The sequence below is a fragment of the Anoplophora glabripennis genome, unplaced genomic scaffold (assembly GCF_000390285.2).
Source record: "Anoplophora glabripennis isolate ALB-LARVAE unplaced genomic scaffold, Agla_2.0 scaffold156, whole genome shotgun sequence".
Taxonomy (NCBI): Eukaryota; Metazoa; Arthropoda; class Insecta; order Coleoptera; family Cerambycidae; genus Anoplophora; species Anoplophora glabripennis.
In genome coordinates this window covers 852,947-876,709 of record NW_019416250.1, presented here as the reverse complement: position 1 = coordinate 876,709, position 23,763 = coordinate 852,947, and the positions used below count along the sequence as shown (strand labels likewise).

The window sequence follows — 23,763 nt, the reverse complement described above, 5'->3', positions numbered from 1 at the left end:
ATAAATTATGTAATGGTTAATTTGATTTTTAATATTCCCTTCAAGACTGAAGGTCCATTGAACAAAATAAACATTTACCTTCCGCATTACTTTTAGATTAGTGCAATTGACAGTGACTAAAGAGCGAGAACAATAATACATTTTCGGATAGAAATTTTTTTCTATAATTTGCCGGATGCGCCAGTAACAAAAAAAGTAAATGCTTACTTCCTTGACCTCAAAGCATAACAAAAAATAGATTTTGAAGACGCAATTAGAAGTAAGAAACTAGTATAGAATTTTTTGTAGCTTTTTCCTTGGCAAACATTTCTTTTGTCAATAAACATGAGCTAATTGCGTATGTACAAATTATTACTATATTTATGGTATGAATGGTTATGTAACTCATAATTAAGTAATTTCCTACTAATTTCATGCCATATCTAATTCAACGGTGTGGGTTAATAAGAGCTAAAAATCAGTTTTAACAAAGGGAAAACAATGCTGAATTTTAAAATGTTATTACCTAAAGTAATTAAACTGCATGATTGTTTATTCTGAACATGAAACAGATTTAGTAAAATCATTGTCACTAGAAATAAAAATGTAAAACTAAAACAAAGCTATGAATAGTACCTCGCATGTGCAGTAAACGATATATGTATAAATAAAAGATACCTAATGGTGTATTTACATCAATAAAATGTGTAACGTTTTATCACTGAATGTTATTCTACAATGAAATGCGAACCGTATAAGCAAATTTGATAAAAACCCTTTATATAAGTTTTTGATTTTAAAAATTTTAATTCAACTTGTGAAGTACCTACCAAACTATAGACGTAACTCATTTCTGTTTTTCTATTCTAAATGAAAGGAGGACAGTAGTATGCTGTTTTATTTAGTTGAGCTTCCTATTAATAGGCGGTGCAATTAAGGCAAAGTTGTTTGAGGTTACACTATGGGCTGTCTAGCGGCGAGGAACGAAAATTACGAGAAAGTAAAAAAAAATCAATTTTTACTGTGGAATTGTGATAAGTTGTCTTATTTTTATTATCCTTCAGGATTATACACTTACATAATGGAATCGGATTGAGCGACGATTCTTGGGGGCTCCATTTTTTTGTCTACAGTTCTGGAAGATTAGTCGGGTGCTCACCTTAAAGGGGATTTCCGGGGGCGTTTCTCCCTTCACGCTAATCTCAACGGACGCTTAGTCTAGACGATGTTGATGCTGTCGCTCTTTCCTCCGTTGAAGACGTCATAGCTTGGTCTTGGAGTAATAGTCCACGCTCTATTTTGTACTTAAAGACGCACTGACACTACGATATGTTTTAGTTGGTGTTTTGTTTTTTTTTTGGTTAGGTTTTCGACTGAACCTTTGATTTTTGTACTACGCACTTGTTTCTATGGAACACTGTCGACTATTGTGTTTCTGTTTCACTGTCTATGGCGTGCTGGGCTAGAGTAGTAAAGTGTGAGTGTGAGACCTCCTTAGAGAGCATGTGGGAAATTTTAGGAGTTTGATTTGAATTTGTCTCCTTGGAGGGCTTGTGTATGTATGGCAGCTTTAGGAGCTGTGTAATCCGTAGGATCCTCACCGCAGAGTGGACAACACCTGGATGGTGTGCTTTGGGAAGCAATGGGAACGGTGAGCTTGTAAAATTTTTTTGGAGAAATTTTTAATTCACTTTTGATTTTTATAAAAAAATCTGGGATTTAGGTAAGTATTGCAATTTTCGTATTAATAAACAATAAATGAATATATGTAACACTTGCATATGTATGAAAGCTTAAAAAATTTGGAGCATATAACATGTACTGGCCAGGATCTGACACTGGGTCTGGAAAATTTGTGTTTGTTTCCATTGTGGATTGTGGGCGTCTCCAAAGAGTTGGCGGGAAATTTTCGAAGGGTGCGAGGCGCCTTCCTGCATTTTGATGGTGATTGTGGCTGCGAGTGGAATAATTCCGAAACTTTTGAAAACATGGACGGAAATCGCCACAGTAGCATAGTCGGTCGAGTGTGCGGTAACAAGCTTTTCTCTGCCAGACTTCCTATTCTAGTCCAGGTTCGATCCTTGGCATCGGCACTGGCAATGTCGACGGATAATGGATGTTTGTCCGCGTTTTTTCAAGTATGGTCCCCTTCCGCAACCTTCGGCTTTGGATTTGAGGGTTGTCTTAGTGGTGGTGGTGGTGTGTTTAAATATGGTTTCCCGCTCTACGTTCTCCGATATGCTCAGTAGGTCGTCTACGGATTCCTGTTATTTAGACGGGATCAGCGGATTGTATAGAGTGTTTCGAAATATTGATTTTTTCGAAACTTGAGTGAATTTCGGATTGCATACTACTACAGTAGCATCTATATGAATATGAGCTCCAATCAAAATGTATAGGCTATGATTCTGTCAAGATACCAAACAGTAAACATACCATTCTACCATAATCGTTGACGTACCTACCTACTGATGATCTGCGGGTATACCACCAATGCCTGCATGAAACAGAATTAAGGCCTTGCTCCTAAAGGCGGGTGTTAAACTTGCGAGCAATAATTATAAATAAAACCGAGCAAATAATACGAGCATGTTCGGCTGTATTTAGTGTCGTGATTCTGAAGTCAAGCAAGCCCATCCAGTAGTTTTGAGTTTGAGCACATATGTCAACAGATCATCAACGCTCGCGATGAATCAACAGCTGTTGCTAGTGGCAGCGTTTAAAGTGAAATAGGAAAAAATGCATGAATGAAAATCAAAGAATGGCTACTGAAAAACGTTTTCTCATCATTTCCATAAATATGAAATTTTCGATGTTTTTATAAATTCGTGAGTAAATTCAAAAAGTAAATACTGGGATATCTGACGGTTTTCGTCGCAAAATCCACGCAGACTACGTTTTTGCACAACCTAGTCATCGTGTACGAATCAGGCTTTTGTAGATATTTTGTTCGGCAAAAATATAAATTTGTGGGTGGTTTAAAAACAATCTTGTGACGTATACTTATTTTACTAAATTCGACCATATTAATATAAATCGGTGAAGAAAAATTTATTCGCTTCAAATTTGTTTTCTATAAAATCGTCTGTAATGCACTTCAATATAGCGATATACGCAGTTTTGTGTAGTCTCTGCTTATAAATTAAAATAAATAATTACTTCCCTAATAAGTTATCTTTATAATTCAAATTTAATATAACTTTTTATTCATTTATTTTTATTCTTCAACAATTGCAAACTGGTCATTTAAACCGGTATAAGGTTGAAAGAATAATTTTTTTGTTCATAAGATATGTTTTATCTTCACACACCGTAAATTGAACTTGTCAGGTGTGGATCGAAGTAACAGAACTAGGCTGCGACTGCGAGTGCGAACACTAGAAGAAATGGTATCTCGCTGCTAAAAGTCGAAGAGGACTAGGTACACCAAGGTCCGGCATTGAGGCGCAATACCAAGGAACAGCCTGAATTACAACACCGAGAGCACAGCATTGTTGAAAGCTATTGTCTAGAAATAACATTTTTTGCTTTACTTAATCATTTTATTTAGTTTCTAGAACCACTGAAAACTATTCTTTAAACATCGGTATCTACTAATGAATATTTAACACTTATTAAATTTTGAATCCATTTTTAAGGATAAGGTTCACCTGGAGTTTGTTCCATGTAAAATATAGGGAAATTGTCACCCCAAAGTCCTAGTCCAAGCATTATAGAGAAATGCTTACATAAATTATTACCTGGACGAAAAAAATATCACCGTATAGAAAATTAAATTTTAAATCGAGTTTCTTGTTCTTTAAACTCGATTCAAAATGGCGAACCTGGTTAAAAAAAAAATCAAAGTTGCAAAAAACGGTTTTTCTAAAATAACTAAAAAAATATATCACCGATCGAAAAATTTTAAATGAGAAAGTTGTAGATTTTAAAAAGATCTATCTACTGATTTTTTGTAAGTATCGACTGCTTTGTTACTTTTCGAGATATATCGAAAAAACCGTTCAAAATCTTCTCTTTTCTCTTCTTCTATAACTCGTTTACATTTACGTTCTATACTTGCTATTTACTGCAAGCATAGCCCGCGGCAAGCCAAAAAAGTACATTTTTGAAAAATTTACAAATATTAATTATTTTTCGATATATCGATTTTTTGAAAAAAAGGCGCTCTCGAAAGTTAGCTAGATCTTCTCAGCGGATAGCCCTACAATGATGATTTTTGGTTTATTTTCTTCGTAAAGAGTTATAATATGATGATGTTATTGACGATTTTATTAATTTTAAGGATCAACAAATGACTTTGAAAAAGTTGCACTTTTTTTGGGTATGTTTTTTTCAAATAACTATTTTTCAATTTTTATTTTATGAAAATGACTTTTAAAGAAAGAAACTGCTGACATTTTTTCACGAATTAAAAAAAAAATGTTTTTCTACGACCTTCTGAAGCCGAGATAATTTTTTTATTTAAAAAAAAAATTGAAGACGCAATTAACATTTTACAGCGATGCGCTTGATGGAGGTTAATATTGAATACTTATATTTCCAAAAAAAAATAGTAGGATATGATTACTTGATCTTTAGTATTAGTAATTGACAAATAAACTGAAGCGTGCAACCGCTGAGTGCGTCAGCTGGACCGGACGGAGAAGTAGTGAGAAGCGGCGCGCGCTCGCTCTGAAATATTTTCGATATATCTCGAAAAGTAACAAATCAATCGATACTTACAAAAAATCAGTCGATATATCTTTTTAAAACCTACAACTTTCTCATTTAAAATTTTTCGATCGATGCTATATTTTTTTAGTTATGTTAGAAAAACCGTCCCACTAATTATTTTTCAGTTTCCGACATGTTTCAGAAATGTTTCCATTTTTCTTGAAACGTTTCATAAAAAATCCATGCAACGTTCTCGTGACGTTCTAGAAGCCCAAGATGTCCTCCCCAAAATACGTTTCCGATGAAACGTTTAAAAAATTGGTTTCAGTAACATTCTTTTTATGTTCCATTTATGCCCTCGATATTTTTGTTTTACGTTTCAGTATATTTTCAGAAATGTTTGAGTAACATAATAATTTTATTACCATATTGTTCTCACAATGCTCTCCACTTTAGATAATTTTCATTTCAAAAGCGTTTTTGAAATAGTATAAATAGTGAGTATTTTTTTTAAATATCTCTAATACTCCTTTGTGATATTTTTATTTGTATTGTGAATGACTTAATTCGAACTAAAATAAGTTACATTGTATATTAAAAAAATAAATAAATATGCGCTTATAGTTTGGGGATGCGGCAACTTTTACCAAGGATTTCTTTCTTTTTGAGAAGCCACTGAAAAAAGTTTCTAATAGGATTACGAATTTTGCCATTCATATATCGTACAAATATAAATGTCACAAAACAATATCAGAAGCATTTAAAAAAGCTACACATTTTATATTGTTCAAATACGCTTCTGAAATGGAATTTTTTAATGTTGAGACCATCATGAAAATGGTAACAATGACGAACTGATAATTAGAAAAAGTTATAGTTATGATTATGAATCTTGAAATGGTAGGTACATGACAAACAAATAACATTACTGGAAAATAATATAAAGTTATAATTTCTTCAACGCATGGTCAATATTACATCTATCCTTTTAATAATAATAAATTATACAGCAGAAATAAGGATACAAAATGATATCTTGACAAAGTAAATATCTGTAGGTAAACTCTTTTATTTTAGCATGCCTATACACATTGTACAAAATATAAAATAAAATAGGTCTATTTCACTTAATTCATCCATATTTCAAATATTTCTCACTGACTAAGTAGTTGCTCTTCAAATTTATATCGAAACGTATAGTTGCTGTTCCATTTTCTTAGTTCTTGTCCCTTGTCCTCTTGTCTGTAATAGGTAGTGGGTATAACTATATTTAGGTAGATGTGATGCAAAATTGGAAATCTACACATATAATTTTAAACATTTTGCATCAATATTCATTATTTTATATGCACCTTACAATAACCACAACTGCACACACTACAAATTATCACATAAAATAGCGTCAAAGTAAAGATGAAGAACAACGAAACTAAGCAAACTGGCAAACCGCAAACCTAACCTAACATAATACGAATTGAAGCGACACACGGGAAACAAATAAACTCGGGCTGTTACGCGCAGTCTACGCAAGTCACGAACATACATTTTTTCTAGACTTGCGTTATAAATATGCTACCACATTTTTTTTTCTAATTATGTATAACAAAGGCAAATGAACTAACGCTTGAGAGGGATTGGGTATTAAGAGCAAAATTTAACTAATGCCGAATGTTCCATAAGATAAGCAAAAATAGCAAAGGGTTGTTCGTCTGTTATATTTCTGAGATCGAAAGGGAATGTTTCGAGTAATGCTTCAAACTCTCTTCAATTGTAACGTTTCGGCTATGTTTCACTAAATAAGTTTTCAAGTGCTACATTTCTGTAATGAAACAGAAACGTTTCTAGTTAATGTGTCAAATGTTTAGTAAAACATCTAATTTGCAACGTTTCATTTACGTTTCGTGTTTAGTGGGTTTTTTTGCAACTTTGCGATTTTTTTAACCATGTTCGCCATTTTGGATCGAGTTTAAAGAACAAGAAACTCGATTTAAAATTTAATTTTCTATACGGTCATATTTTTTTTGTCCAGGTAATAATTTCTGCAAATTTAACATTAATCCGTGACAGAATGCTTGGACTATCCCCAAGACTAACTGAATAGAAAAAATATATACGGGGTGTTCTCAAAGTTGAGTCATTTATTTTAACAGTTGGTAGAACTCATAGAAAAAAGTCGATTTACCAAAAATCCTTTATATAAAAGTTGTCAAATAAAGCAATTACATATTATCAATTATTAAAAAAATAAAATAAATTTAAAAACTTTCTAGTACAAACCTCATTTATTGTCTTTTGTGTAGTTGCACGGTTTTGAGTACGCTTTTCGATTTGACAGTGCTAAATAATTCATACAGTAGTATTTTTGATGTGTGGGCGTTTTGTGCAATAAAAATGGCACATGTTTATGAAAACAATGAACTAGTGGATATAATATTAATTTACGGGGAGTGTCAACAAAATGCAGCCGCAGCCTGTCGCTTGTACGCGGAAAGGTTTCCTTTATGAAATAATCCAGCTCCGCGGATGTTTGGAAGTTCAGTTATAAGACTCTGCGACACGGGATATTTAAAGGAACGAGTTCACGCTGGAAGATAAACTGTTTGTTTACTAACATGGATCTAGTGCTCGTTGTTGGGTCGTTTTCGACAATTTCTAAAATTTCTTCCTCGATCTCCACCACTTCGCGTGGAGGTCTTGCAGCGTGACCTCCTCGTTGTTCCTTTAAATACCCTGTGTCGCGGAGTTTTATAACTAAATTTACAAACATCCGCGGAGCCGTATGATTTTGTAAAGGAAACCTTTCTACGCACAAGCGACATGCTGCGGCGGCATTTTGTTGACACTTCCCGTAAGTTAATATTATGTTCACTAGTTCATTGTTTTCATAAAAATGTGCCATTTTTATTGCACAAAACACCCACAAATCAAAAATAAAATCACGAGTTATTTAGCACTGTCAAATCGAAAAGCGTACTCAAAACCGTGCAACTACAAAAAAAAAAACATACCCAGTATCAGTAGTAAACAAACAATTTATGTTTTTACAACGGAGTGGTCGAAAATGAGGAAGCAGTGCCAAGCAGTTTTCCGCTAAAAAATCACGCATGGCTGTGTGCGGTGAAGCATTGTCATGGTGGAAAAACCACTCTGACACAAATCGGTCTGTTTCAACCGAACGCCCTCGCGCAACCGCCTTAAAACACTCCGGTAGAAAACTTGATTCACCGTTTGATGCTCAGGGATGTACTCTGAGTGAATACCACGAACGTCGAAAGAACATATATCAAGTCATGGCAAGCAACCACCTTTTGTTCAGAAGTTAGCAAGCGGGATGCGAATTTCGCTGCGATTTGTCTCATTTGAATATCTTCAGTTAAAATGCATTGTACCGAGATCCACGAAAGACCGGATAATTCAGTAAGTACACAAGCGCGCGTTTCCCACGTTTTCAGCAGTTCTAGAAGTAGAAGCCGATCTGCAGGTTGAATCTCTTCGTTCGACTTCGACATGTCGCCGCGATTTGAATCGTAAATACTACTCATATAGTCGAGTTATTTTCAAGACATGTTCTTTGTAAGCTGTAGACAACATATCAACCGCGTCCAAAGCACTTTTACCGGGCAGAAAACAAAATTTCAATGTCGCAAGCTGTTCTCGAATATCATTTTAAAAAACTGAAGGAGTCGAAATAGCCATCGCGCGGAAACTGTCTCTGGGGGCTCGCTACAGCCATCTCAAGTGACGCCGTGACGCCATTTTGCAAACAAGGAGGGGTTACGAAACACCCATCTTGCGGAAGAAGCCGGAACTACAATGAGGGCGCGCGCAGCGAATTTCGTCCGGTTATTTTTGGGTCTCCCCTCATAATCTGGAATACTTACCTGTGGACGTCGATTACCACCCCTGACCATCTTATTAGTCAAGGAGTGTCACTAGAATAAAAATATCTCCATGCTGCTGAAAAATTTAAGAAAAGTAAAATTATGTAAGGAAATAAAAGTATTAGTAAACATTGCCTTTTATTTTTAAATTAATTATAGACATCAAATTAAAAACCAAATATACATTAAAAACACTGTAATAACAAATGTATGCAAATATATCATTTTTAATTGAAGATGAACAATTAATTAGTATGACAAATTTGGAATTTCTATGTAGAATTATTAGCGATAGGTACCAACGAAGAATCTTACATAATCAGTACAACCAATTTAAAACCTATACAATTTCGATACAATTAAAATATTTTATATAAACAAGACTAGTTCAATTAAAAATTAAAACTAAATACAAACAATAAAGTGAGTAGGATTTACTCAAGCATTATTTTTTTTTTCAAAAGAATTGTTCAATTTTTTTGCAACTGTTGCCAAAATTGATTACAATTAAATTAAATTGCAGGGATTTTTGTAACAAAACTAGTATTTCTTCAACTGTGGTCAAATTTTCTTTATTACAAATTAATTATACCAAGCCGTTTTTTTTGTTAGTCATGGCAAGGTAAAACAATCTTTATGGCATTATTATGATATCCACATATTGGAAAAAATTGTTCAACAATCATGATTTATATATACAAGTGTTATGTGTACAAATAAGTTTTAGGACAGTTCCATTTCGTGTCATAAAAGTTATTTATTTATTAGACACTGCATTCTATATGAATTCCACCAAGAAAAAAATGCTAGGAAAGCATGTGAGTTGATGGCAAAACAATTATGTCCAGTAAAACTGAGATATATGAATGGCTCTTGGATGGCAAGTTGTACCACACCCGGTGCATTCACCAGACGTAGCTCCAACCGATTTTCACTTGTTTCGGAAAATGTAAAACAAATAGTCTGATGCGATGCAAAACATTTGAAGTGCAAAAATGGGTCGATAACTTCCTTGCCTTGCAAGTTGACTTTCGTTTTGGAGGGCATCCATGAATTACGTAAAAGATGGCTGAAGGTTATCCAAACTGATGGAGATTATTTCGATGAATGAGTTTTACTTTTTTCAAAAGCAAAATTTCAATTTTTGGAAAAGTATTCTAAAACTTATTTGTACACCTCATATATTAGAACGTGTTGAGCCAGCAACATGGATAAATTAAATGAAAACATTAATTGTGAACCGTTATCACCTGCTAACTTGTGTTGCCAAGTTGAAAATATCTTGGCAGGTGCGAAAAAATTTCAGACTTTAAAATTAGGTAACAGTTGCAGAAAAATATGCATAATATTATTTAAATACACCATTAGCCAAAATTTAAGTGAACTGAATTTACTGGATTTTTACTAAGCATTATTTTTTTTTTCTAAATAACTTAAATAAATGCAATATCACCCTATTACTATTTTTATTTTCTTTTTTCTTCACGACTAAAATTATTTAAAACTGAAGTAACTGTAACTAAAGTTTACTTAAATTGGTCCAAATTACACATAACAATATTAATACAAGGTAAGTAATGATTAAATACCTACTATAAAATATTAATGTTAATAAAGTAAAGTGTTACTCATTTATGACGTATTTGGCACAGTCGAATTGTTTTAAATAGTCACTAAATGAACGGAAAAATTTAACATTAATATTTTGTGGCATGTAGCAGTAATAAAAAATAAGTTAGATGAAGAATAAACCATGATATTAATATAATTAAATATATAAGTGTAAAAAAACATGCATAGTACTATTTGAAAATGTTAATGTGTTAAATATGATGTTTACTAAGTATAATAATAAATGTGTATAATACTATGAAAAATCTTAAAACAAGTTGTGTTGTATACCGCCAATAAAGTTTCCAAAAAATCATTGAAATATAACGGACTTGTGTAACTAAGATCAAGTGGATTAATTTAATCAATAACGACAATTAAAAAGAACAGCTTTGGTGAAATAACTTTTTTAAATACTTACGAATAGTAATAATTGAACGTATTAAATTGGTTGCATGAAACTTATCAAAATATCCACGGCACTTGTAAAAGTCACTAATTAACTAAATTGTGCCATGCCACTTGACCTATATCTTTTTTTTTATATCTTTTATCAAAATATAAAACTTTAGGCCTCTACATATACCTCTGTAGGTAAATATGTAAACAGTATATATAAAAATATATTCCACTTGGAACTAAAATTCTTCAAACCATTAGAAGACACACAAGTAAAAGAGCTTATTATGAAGGAATACACACAAATTTATTCTAATGTCAGAAAATGAAATTAGAACGGACAGAAGGATCACAAAAGAATTGTTCTACTATCCTTCGAAATATGAAAAAATGCAATAAAAATTATAGAAATCTTTCTAATTCCTGTTTATTATATGTTGCAAAATGAATTAAAATCGTGGTACTCAATTACAGATTTACTTTTTATATAGAACACCCTGTATACTTTTATATACAGGGTGAATAATTAATATTGTGAAAAGTGGTGATTAAAAAACAGAATTAGAGTTCTTACAAACATGTGTCTTGAAAAGCTTCATTTTGCAAATACAAGGTGTCAAAATTTGAAAGAAAAATTAAATTCTCTGAAGATGATTAATGGAGATTGATGAGAGTTGGATTAATGACTTATTTAATAAGAGGTAAAAATCTGCTGACTTCAGATATAAACATGTCAACCAGTAGCGGAGATACCCTCTTAGAAAAAAAATCTATCAGCTTTTTTATGAATATAGAGTTATTTTGGGTTTATTGATGTTCCTGGTACCTGTAAGTAAAAAAAAGTAGTAACAATTTCTTCTGGAATCTCCCCTACTGGTTAACACATTTATATCCAAATGAAGCAAATTTCTACTTTTGATTCCATTCATTTACTCCAAGTCTCATCATTTTATGTTAAAACATCTTCAGAAGCTTAGAAAATGTGATTTTTTAAATTTCAACACCTTGTATTTAAAAAAGCATTTCTGGGCAGATTTCCAGAGAAATATTTACCTGAATTTTTTAACAATATTAATGAATTCCTGTATAAATGCTTTCTGCTCATGTTCAACACGTCATATTATTCAAACCGAATTAAATTTGTAAATTTGTGAGTGAGCAAAATTTTCAGGTGTTCCATTTAAAAAGTTGCACTTTAGGTCTATGTCTCAGCAACACAATATTTGATGATTTTTGCAACGTATTTAGAAATTTTGCAAAATTTCCATAACTTTTACATTCAGGAAGAATAAAGGAAGATATAGGAAGTGCAATTTTCACACAGCTGCTCTGAATATAGTAGAAAACTTATAAGATTTTGTTAATTTAAAATTTCAAAATTTTAGCACTTACCTTTTTTTGTACATTATTAATATTTTTAATATGTTAACAATATCAATCACATTAGAATAAAAAGGAATACCGAATTAGATAAATAAATAAACATTGCTATGCTAAAATTTGATAAACTGCATAATGAAAATGAAGCAAATATATCTTATCCTTATATCCCTTATCGATCTAAACGATTAAAATTAATTGTTTTAAATTTTAACATAGAAATACAATACTTAAATTAAAAATTAACTAGGTAAAAATATTTATAAAAAATCGTAGATACAAATTTAATATGTATAAAAAATCACGATATGTCATCACAAAGACTAGAAAGTCTTCAACTTAACCTAATTTATTGAGCTAGGTTAAGGACCTTTGAGCAATTGTCTAATTGCTATTGCACTTGGCGGACGTCTATTGCACAACGGCAATTTATTTGTTTGATGAAACAGTTTCCATCACATATATTTTCCCTTTATCATCAACGGTGAGGAACGTATTGAAATCTTTCGAAGCTGATAAATATTTGGCACAACCATTTAATTTTAAACAACTCAAGAGATATTTTGAACCTTTCACACATTCCCTGTCTGCCCAATGTGATATATTCATTGATGACAAATCCTCTGAGATATTATCCAGAATGTCGATACTGAAAGAGAAATTTTTAAAGTGAAATTTTATGGTTGCTATAGGGATAAGAACATAACTTCGTACCCAGTTTTACTCACGTTATAAATAAAACATACTAATCGATCTAATTGATCGAACTAATAACAAAATTATGAACAAGATAATAATAATAAATCTTTACAAAGACAAGAATAAAACTCAGAATAATGAAACATTTTTACTGGTACGATAACTGGAAACAAAATGCTTTGAGGTATTCTCCTGTTTTCATTCAGAGCTAAATCAGATTAATTTTGATAGATTGAGCCAAAAATGTTTCTGATACGTTTAAAGAACAAAATAAACTGGTTTCTTAAATAATGTCCACAACTGTACAATGATCCTTGAGGGTGATAGTATGAATTCCATTTTCAAAAGACAAAATTAAAAGCCTAAATTTGTGTATTTGTAGAGGTCAAGCGTCATATTGTTTATAACAAAAGAAAAAAAATAATTGTTCTTTTTCAGTTTGTCTCTTATATCTCCGAAATTATAAGCCTTTAATCAACATGAGGTATACTTATTGATTTATCGATTTTATTCCTGAGGAAATTTGCTACAAGGATTGACTTTTGCGAAAGCTCGCAAAAATTTTTTTTACATTGCAAAATTAGCGGTGAAAAAAAAATGTGCTAAATTTTTAGCATTAAATAAAAAGAACGAATTTGGATGAAACTGCAGGAAAAGATAACTATTGGGGTACTCAACAAATACCCGCAATCCGGACCTACCCAATTTCAAAATGCCGGCCTATTGCAAAATTATTGAAAACGCGAGCGCGTATATCTTCTGCCCATTATCTCGCGTCTGTGTAAATTTCAGATTTTTAAGATGCAAAATAAAAAAGTTTTTATCAAAAAACAAAAAAAACGTAACTAGGGTCCTTTTCTCGGCGATTTTTTAATATACAGATTTCAAATCAATTGCATCAAAAACATGGATTTAAAAAAAAAGCGTTTCGATCCGACCAATAAGAGCCGAGATAATTTTATTTCTTAAAAACTTTATTCTGCCTGTTCTATTTAATTTGGGCAAGTTGTAAAGTAGAAGACTTCCTTCATGTTTTTTTTTTAAATGAATCAAGCAGCCACCGGAATGCTTTTTTTTAAATCAACTTATTTTTTTCGCTCTTTTGAATGGTGTAGGCAAAAGTCTGTCAAAGTCATCGTCAAACTCGAAAAATACATATTTATTGACTTTTCACGTTTTCTTTTGTAATTATGCTTTCGATATTTTCACAAGAAGGTCTTTTTAACATATTTAAAACTAAAAGTCAATTATTTCTTTGAGAAAAAGTGATCAGTACTCTATTTGCGTGCTCAAAAATATAAAAAAATATAAAATATTGTCTTAAAATTAACTGTTATTGCATAAATTGTGCCTAGAATATTATTGAATGCTACAATATCAACATTACATATAAGTACTGCATTTTATAGTATTTAAAAGAACTGTTACATTCAATTCTACCATATTTTATTTAGTTAATTGTATTATAAAGTTCTTTTTTAATTTTTATAAGAATATTAAAATTCAAATAAATATTTAATGTATAATATCTATGTTTTAGACTTCGATGAATTTTTCAAGTTAATTGTTTACGTTGTATAGCACGTGATTTGAAAGTGGCAAAATGGCAAAATCTAATTCACCCGAATTAAAAGACTGAAAAATAAAATAACCTTTTCCTAAAAGTCTATTGCCTTTTGCTTTTGAGATAAAGGGATCGATGATTATTTAAAATCAAATTCTGGCCATATCTTAGAAAACGACACATTGCATTGGAATTTAGTACTACTAAGTTTTTAAGGATACTACCCAGCAAACATAAGAATCGCGGAGTATAAATGTGCCATTGATGGCTACATATGGAAAATCCACATGGTCCATCTGCTTTTACATGAGAGCGACAAAGTAAAGTAAAGAAATCTGTGCGATAGACAAGGATGGCTGTAGTGAAGACGTTTCATAATTTGAATAGTCACCGCCCGTTTTGGGTTAGAAGTGGAAGTGACTATTCAGATTATGAAACGTCTTCAATGTAACCATCCTTGTTTATCGCACGGATTTCTATGACTTACTTTATCGCTCTCACGTAACGGCCGATGTACCATGGGGACTTTCCGAACCTGTATAACCATTTATGTTAAGTATCTATAGTCTTTCCGATCTCAATTGAAGACCAGAGAGCTAGGCAGTATGTACCAGGTTCAATCGCTACGTAGCAACTCGGCATTGAAATATTTAAAAAACTTGCTCCCATATCCATTTAGCCTATACCATATACAGGTCCGGTCGAACTAAATGTGGAGGTGGTAGAAATGTATACGTCCAGTTGAAGAATGCACGCGGGCAAACGGCGCACAAACATACTGGGTGACCACGCATATATTTCAGTTGTTGACAAATTGTCTAGCAGTGCAGTGCAAATATTCATATAATTATTTTATTTTATTGATTATTTTTATTTAATAACATTTCTAACATTTCCTCATTCTTTCCCGGCAAGGATATGTTCAAACCTTCCGTTGGTTCTTGCAGAGCAGTAACATATTTTAATGAAAATGTAAATGTTTTTTGATATGTCATAACCAAAATTTACCATCAATATAATTATATTGTTTCAGGACATAAATAATTCAAACGTGTTGTTGGCCAAATGAACATTAATGGAAATTTTTTGCACATTAACAAACCATTACTTATTGTTTTTTACCTTTAGCAGAAAACTTTTTTAGGGACGCCTATGAAACTCATTAAATTTTATTGCTAGACGTTTTTATACATGTTCAAGTAACTTCGGAAAGACTATACATAATATTGTTATTTTTCAGCTATCTTACAGAGGTGGTTAGCTACAACCTTTCCTAGTGACATTTTAGAATATAACTTTTTTGAAATTAGGTGCACGTCATTTACTCAGCTAAAATTTCATTTTGCATAAAAAGGTACCTCTATTGAAATTTGTGAAAATGTAATGTTTTCAAGAAAAACGTAATTGTACCTTCTGCATATAACTAAATATCATTTTTTTACAACTATATTGTTATAGTAGCTAAATCTTTAGTCAGAGCTTTCATTTATCTTTCTTTGTTAAATTAAATGTAAAATTATTATTTACAAAACAAATGCAATAAATTCAGTTTCATAGAAGCAGTTTCTTTGTGTTATCATCTAACAAAATTTTATTTACTTAAAATTAAATCTCAAATGAAAAATAACAGTACACATTTTTTTCAATATCAAAAAGTAATTACATAACAACTTCATCAAGCAAAGGTGCACAAAATTTTTCAAAGGACATGCATGAATTTTTATTAAAACATTTTCTTCAACTGAGATATTTAGGTTATATAAATTTGAGATAAGAAAGTCAAATCATTTATTAAATTTATCAAAAATAAACAGATAAAATTCTCAATGCCTTGTATGAGGCATATCGACAAAGATAGAAACACCGCTCCTTTGTCTTCGTCAGTTGAGAACTGTTGTTGAAAAGGCATGTTGAAATGAGTGCCTCTATTCCAAATCCCGCCAGCTGTGAAGTGAGGGGTGTAATAAGGTGTCTGCTTGCAATGGAAAAGTCACTTCCAGATTTTTAACAAAATTAAAATGAATATAAAGCTAGCAGAACGAATATTCATGATAAATGAACGTCCCTCAATCGTGACTGATGAGGTGCTGACAAATTCACAGAAAAGCTTCGTGGCGACTGTCAATTGACATTGGACGAGATGAACGCAGTGTTTCCACAAATTTCCACCTTCTGCATGAAATCATTAATGAAACACTTGATTATCGAAAACTGTGTGCGAGATGGTACCAAAACAGATCACAGATCAACACAAAGCCATCAGAATCGAATCTCCATGGGAATTTCTCAAACACTTCGAACTGGAAATTGAACAATTCCTTGACTGTATTGTGACTGGCGACGAAACGTGGGTGGCCCACTACACTCGTGTGATAAAAAAATAATCAGTGCAGTGACAACATCCATCTTCAGCATTAGGAAAAAAATTCAAAACTGTTGTTTCCACCTAAAAAATCATGGCAACTGGTGTTTTGAGCCCACAAAGGCATGTTGATTTTTTCGCCCAGGCGGAAACAATGCTATATAGTACTGTGAAACACTGAAAACACCACGAAGTGATACAGAACAAAATAAGGGGAATGTTAAGGAAGGGAGTGTATTTGTTATATCACGATGCATGTCCCCGCACAACCAACTCCACAAAGCAATTCTTAGATTCATCCGGTTGGAACCTTACGATTTTCATCTTTTCTCTTCTCTGAAGGTGTTTATGGGTGGGATAGGGTTTTCTACGGATGATGAGGTCCACAGTGTCATGAAACAATGGGCAAGAGAGGCGGCGGGAGATTTTTTGACTAAGGTATCAGAAAGCTCAACACTTGGTTCACAAAGTGCATGGAGGTTGAAGGTAACTACGTTGAAAAAGTGTTTGATGTACCTTTCGGAATACGTAAATTTTTCATAAATATACTACCATTTCAATTTTCAAAAAATTGAGTACTCTATGGATATGCTTCGTGTGTCACAAATAGGGCATTTTAGTATTTTTTTTTTATATGAAGTTTTTGTTACGGACCTAAGGAATTTGTTCCTTCTATAGTTTAGATTGCTTTGGAATTACTCTCATACAAGATGACTCCACTCATAAACATAAGGGTACCTACATATTCCTACGACTTTTTCTCAAACAAATATTTATGGAGTTACATAAGCACAAAGTTAATTTTTTAAATAGATATGTTGCCATAACTTTTATTAACTATGTTTTTACTCAAATTTCAATGGAAAACATTCTCTCAAATTTCTGTTACAAAGCATTAAATAAGTTTTTTCTCAGAAAAGAATATTATCGATTTGGAACAAAAGGATGTTTCATAAGATTTTTAATGAATGGCAAATTTTTTGGTAAATTGCAAGTTTCTAAGTTCTAACCAATGATGATTTTTCATTTACAGATATAGTTTGTTACAGTAACAAGTGGGCCATATATGAAAAAAGTCACTTTGCTGGAAAAAGTTATGCTAAAATATTAATTTCAAAAATTAATAGGTATTTATGTTATTACTTTTAAGAGTAAAATCACTTTCTAAATGATTTATACTTTTTTTTAGAAACACCATGTATATCCAGAAATTGTTCATTTCTCAAGAACCATGCATACGCACAATTTTGATGCAAAGTGTACATCTGATAAAATTACATAAAAATTCATTTTTATTGGTCAAAATAATTGTCGATACGATTTTATATAAAAAAGGGGGAAATACCTCTTTGGCCGTCCTTTTCTAAATGGTTCCTCTTGAAACAGTTTTAGGTTCCACCAAGCTATATATTCTCCTAGGCTTACCAAAACTGGTGGTTGAATACTAGGAGAAAAAAGTAAATCTTCTACAGGACAATTATGTAATGGCAGTGTTAGAGATTTAAACTTTTGATTCAAATTCCATATCTGAAAACAAGTAAAACCTTGCTGAATGTAACTTATTGTTAAATTAGTACTATCGAATAAATATTAAAACCTAAAAATCATCGAAATTTGCCAATAAATTAGAATCACTTCCTATTGTTTCTAATTATTTTTCTTTTCTTAAAGGTATAGAATTGGCTGCAATTGTGAATAAAAAAGGTTTCCAGCCCAAAATACAGTGTGTAAAGAATGTTTCCATGTCCCAACATAAGGATATTTTAATATTAATTAATTAAATTTAGTATACTTATTTACCCTTCAAGCCTTCGTTTTTGAATGAAGATGTTGAGGTTTTCAAAACAAAAATTGAAAGATTCAAATAAAATTTTCTGGACACAATATATGACTGAAATGGAATTCAATGTGAAAACATTAATTCTAAACTCAACCAGAGGTTTAGATACAAGATACTATGGATACATTTTCCTTAAAAATTATAGCCTGTTATCGGCAAGGAAATATATTTTTATAAAAGTTAATTTAGAACAAATATGATCTATGAATTTGTTTGTTTTGGCACAAATTAGGAATTGGAAAAAATGATACATTTACATAAATGTAATATTTATTTGACTCATTTTACAAAACATTTTCAAAATGGCATTTTTGTGCTTCACAACACTTTTCTTCTTACTCTCTTAGATTACTGTATTATCTGCTTAATATAGTTTTTTTTTGGAAACTTTAAGGGGGTAATGTCACTATAAACATTTTTTGAATAGAAAGAAAAGTAAGAGGATAATAATATTGAAGGATGTTATTAACCATGTCTTTAAATATATACCGTTTGGGGAACGCAGCCTATTTTTAACACCATCTTTAGTACTTAAAAATCTGTAATATTGACAGAGACAGGCACAGACTGCGATCTCCAAACACTTCAATCATTATGGATCTCTCTGTATACACTAAGCAAAGAAATTAAGGGATATTAAAAAAATCCCAAAATTTTGGGTGATTTTCAGAGCTGTAACTTGGAGGGAAATGGTTGTAGAGAGAATTAAAAAAAAAAGGAAATTGAAGCTTGAAGTTTCTAGTTTTCGGATCTGCAGTTTAAAATTTTTTAGTGAAAACAGTTTTAATAATCATAAGAAAATCAACTAAAATAAAAAAATTGCAAATTTTTGCTTTTCTTTAAAAAGGCCTATGGACTTCAATTTTTTTTTGTTTTAGTAATTTCACCATAAAGCTCTTTTAGATAATTTAATTCTCTTCAATTTGAGCTGTTCCAGAGCCCTGTACGATGATTTGTCCCTGAGTTATCGTTGACCAAAACAAAAAAATGATTTTTAACTTTGGCAATCAATTACTCGGGAAATAGTGGTCGTACAGAAAATCCAAGCAGAGTTTTGAAAACTGCAATGTATTCTCTACAAGTCGTTTGGTTTTTGATAAAAAAAATTTTTCGAAGTGAAAATATTGGTTGGAAAAAAGGTAAAAAATTGCATAATTAAGGATATTTGAAAAAGTTGGCACACTTTGCAAATAATGAATAAACTAAGAATATTGACTGTAATTTTTTAACTTCAAAGTGTCCTAAAGAACTTAACCTAATAATTTCAAAATGCTGCGATTTTTCTTCTGTGCTTGGAATGTTTAAATTTGTCGTTTTTGCTGAAAATCAATGTAATAAGTAATTTTTTACTTTTTATTAATTTTTTTTAAGTTTAAAATATTTTTTTAGCAATAATCCATATTTTTTCCTAAGATACATCAAAATTTGGAAAATGAAAATTGTCGGAATATGTTGCATGCCACATAAAAAAATAGTGTTTCAAGGAAAACACCTTTAATGTTTTAGGATATACACTACACTAATGTACTTTCGTTTGAAAATGCTACTAAATGAACTAAAACTTCTAACGATGCAGGAATTCGTTTTGGAGGAGTGCGACACGCTTGAGAAAAAGTTTGGTTTAAGAAGAGTAAAAAAAATAAGTTCAAAGGTGATACCAAGAACAAAATAAAAGTGATTATAAAGATTAAAACGAAAAAATTGCACAATTTTTTTTTATTTCATTCCTAATTTTATATTTGTTCTTAGTCAGATCTAAACTTTTTTGAAGAATGAAATAGAAAGAGCATCATTTTTAGTTTTCTTTAGCAATATTGGTAAAATGGAAGTGAAACAGTTACTTACCTTAATATCACCAGATGACATACCAAGTGCTAAGAGAGATCCATCACAAGAAAAACAACACGATTTTACCTCGTCTGCAAAATCCAAACGTTTTAATAACAAAACAGATTTTTCTACTTCCGTAAATTCATATATATCGAGGAAATTCCAATCCATCTGCTTATAAACCACTGCTAAAATGAACTTTTCAGGACAGAACGTAGCTTTAGAAACCGTCACCAACTCAAATATAGCAGGATTTTCTAATGGCGTAAATGAAGTAGTATTTAAATTCCAAAGATAAATTTTACATCTTGCATCTACCACAATCATATTATCTTCATAGTAAAATATCAAGGGATTCTTTACTTTCTGAGTAAAGACGGTACCACTATTATATACTGTTATAAGCTCATTCCTAGATACGGAGATAATTATTCCCTCAAATGAGAAATTTAAATTCAAACTATCGCCGCTTTCATAAGAACTGATACTCTGGTGGCGAAGGTTATTCGGTTTGTAGCAATCGAGGTAAGTAATAGGTCCCCGATTATTTTTGTCGATCTCCAAACGTAAAGTTTTCTTGGACCGCATGTTAAAGATGTGTACTTCCCCATTTTCTAAGCCGTATATTACAAATTGTCCACATGAAGAAAAACAGGTACAAGTTACCGTCGACTCAATCTTGTCGGTTTCCGAAAACTGAATATAACCGTTGAACACCTGGATTTGATTGTACTTACTGACCAGAGCAGTGAGAGGGTGTTTTTTCTTCCAGAAAGGGATGAACTTAGGGGCGGTCACAATGTGCGGTTCATTTTCGGATGGTAAAATGTGGCACTGCTGCAGACTCTTTTGATCTGATCCTATAAGCAGTATATGGACGGACCTATCTTCATCATAAAAAGTATCTAATGATTTAGCTAGCCTAAAAATGATTCACATAATTAATTATTTGAAAATATTTTATTCAAATTGTAGAGGGTGGCCTGTTTGGATTGGAGCTGTAGGGTACAGATTAAATAGTGAACACAAGAAAAAAGCTAATACACACAGTGATTCTAAAATATGTAACCAATTGGTACAGATGAAACTAGAAGTGAAAAGAAACTATGAATTTTATTTATATAGCGAATTGCACCATTAAAGTTTCATTAAAAAAAGAATTGTATGCAGATATTTTTTCAAATTTGCTAAGATAGTAAACATCATTTTGAAATGAAAATTAATAAAATATCTTCGAAGGGCACCCTTGATTTTATTCCACGATTTGTTAAATTTTGCCCTCGGATTATTTTTGAAGTTCCTGTGGATAGAAAATTTAAATTTGAATCTAGTCTTTGTGATAATTTGAATTTATTTTAAATAATAAAGTGACATACAAACACTATGTTAAGTGTAATACTACTACTCTTGAGAAATCCCACAAAAAAAAATCATAACATTATTAAAAGGTTCATTTTATTGTTCATGCCATGTAACCAAAAGCAATAAATTAACAAAACTTAGCCTTCGCTGTCACTTCGAAAAAGGACATCGTAAAAATTATATATTGAATACATACAGGGTGTCCCACCAGGAATCGCCACTATCAATATCTCGGAAAGTACTGAAAATTTGGCAACCTAGCGGCAGTAAGACCAACAGCCAAAATTTTTAGAACTTTATGGCACTTCTGGTTATACCAAACGTCGACATTAACTTTCAAATGGGACACCCTATACAGGCTGTTACAAATTCACTTCTCACTACAGGGATCTCAGAAACCGTAAGAGGTACGAAGTAGCTTAAATGGGGGCAAAGTTGCATAATCAGGGGACCAAGATTATGCCTCTAAAAATCAAGGCTAACATGATTAGTTTTCGAAATATTTGAAAAAAAAACGAAATTTTGGAAATCCGTTTTTGTTTAATTTCAGACTTATTTGAGGTGATATTGAAAAAACAAGAACACTTTCTCATGGTCACTTTTTGCCCTCTATCGAATGGCATAATCAATTTTTATATGTAACGTTTCGTCTCTCCAGGACCATCATCAACTTAATTTTTTTAAATACAACCCTAGAAATTTTATTACATTTTTTGCAAGCCCTCATGACCCCCAACACTGTACGCCTCAGCCTGAACCAGATTCAGACGTTTTGTCTCAAAAAATTCATCTTCAGTGTATTCGTTCCAAATTTATCTAAATTTTTATTTAGATTTCTTTGTTTATTGAATTATCGTAAACTGTAAGTCTCGTTAGACCCTGTGAAATCCATCTAGTTATTCAAACTATTACCACCACGCATTAAAATAATATCATTATTATAGTTTTATTCCTGTGTCCATAGTTATTTCTAGGCTTCTCGAGTGCTCAAAATTCAAACAAATTCAGATCTATTTTTTTTCAGGATATTCATACAAATATATCTGACATACTCTTTCACAGTTGCAGTTACAGATACAATAAATTGCGATAATATTACGCTGATCTTCATTTTGAACCTTTGCCAAAACGAAAATGTGTTGGCGTTTTCATACACATTTTTAAGAATTAATTTGTCATAATAAACTTAAAATTGCAATAATGTTTTAATTTTGATGCAACAACTTATTAAGTTATGTATGACCAAGTGATGGTAATAGTTAATAATAATAAATGTTTTATTGTAACGTGTGTTGGTTTAAATAACTAGATGGATTTCACAGGGTCTAACGACACTTACAGTGTACGATAATTCTATAAATAAAGAAATTTAAATAAAAAATGTATATATATTTGGAACAAATACACTGAAGATGAATTTTTAGAGACAAAACTTCTGAATCTGATTTGGGCTGAGGCAGTACAGTATTGGGGGTCATGAAGGCTTGCAAAAAATTTAATAAAATTTCTAGGGTCGTATTTAAAAAAATTGATGATGGTCCTAAAGAGATGAGACGTATATACACAAATTGATTATGCCATTTGATAGAGGGCAAAAAGTGGCCATGAGAAACTGTTGTTCTTTTTTCAATATCACCTCAAACAAGGCTGAATTGAAACAAAAACGGATTTCCAAAATAAAAATAACAAGTACTTACGGCATAAAGAGACGCACTCCTTCCCCTTAAGGGTCTAAATTAGCAAAGAAGATGATAATGAAACTTTTGAACCTAAAACGTGTGGGTTAGAAGTGTTAAAATCCCGTGAGATTCCTGAAAATGCAGTTCTCTCTGGGTTTCTAAACAGTCCGGTCTATTTAACTTTCGATAATTGATTAAATTTTGTAAATCTGATCTCGGATCCGTGATCAGCGACAGCGAAAAATTTGGCACGAACGTTATTTCATGAAAATTTGTTCGGCCATATTGGATCCGCCATCTTGAATTTTGCAAAATTCACCTCGGATCCGTGATCAGCGATCCCGAAAACTCCCGTATACCACATTTAGCGCGAATGGGTTATTTTTTGAAAATTTGTTCAGCCATCTTTGATCTGCCATTTTGAATTTTGTAAAATAGACCTCGCATCCGTGATCAGCTACCCCGAAAACCTTCGTATACCACATTTTGCGCGAATCTGTTATTTTTTGAAAATTCGTGACATC

The 23,763-nt window shown here is 31.8% G+C and overlaps 1 protein-coding gene across 2 annotated transcripts in view; it reads right to left on the bottom strand.

Annotated features, from left to right (window-relative positions):
• Positions 1 to 12,163: 12,163 nt before the first annotated feature.
• LOC108905670 (apoptotic protease-activating factor 1) overlaps positions 12,164 to 23,763 on the bottom strand; it is a 46,669-nt gene continuing 35,069 nt past the window's right edge. For both annotated transcript variants that reach the window (XM_018708642.2, XM_018708643.2), the window contains exons 10-12: positions 20,214 to 21,120; positions 17,874 to 18,055; positions 12,164 to 12,552 (exon numbers count right to left, since the gene is read on the bottom strand). In XM_018708642.2, coding sequence (XP_018564158.1) covers positions 12,333 to 12,552; positions 17,874 to 18,055; positions 20,214 to 21,120 — 1,309 coding nt within the window. In that variant the 3' untranslated portion in view covers positions 12,164 to 12,332. The remainder of the gene's footprint in view (positions 12,553 to 17,873; positions 18,056 to 20,213; positions 21,121 to 23,763) is intronic.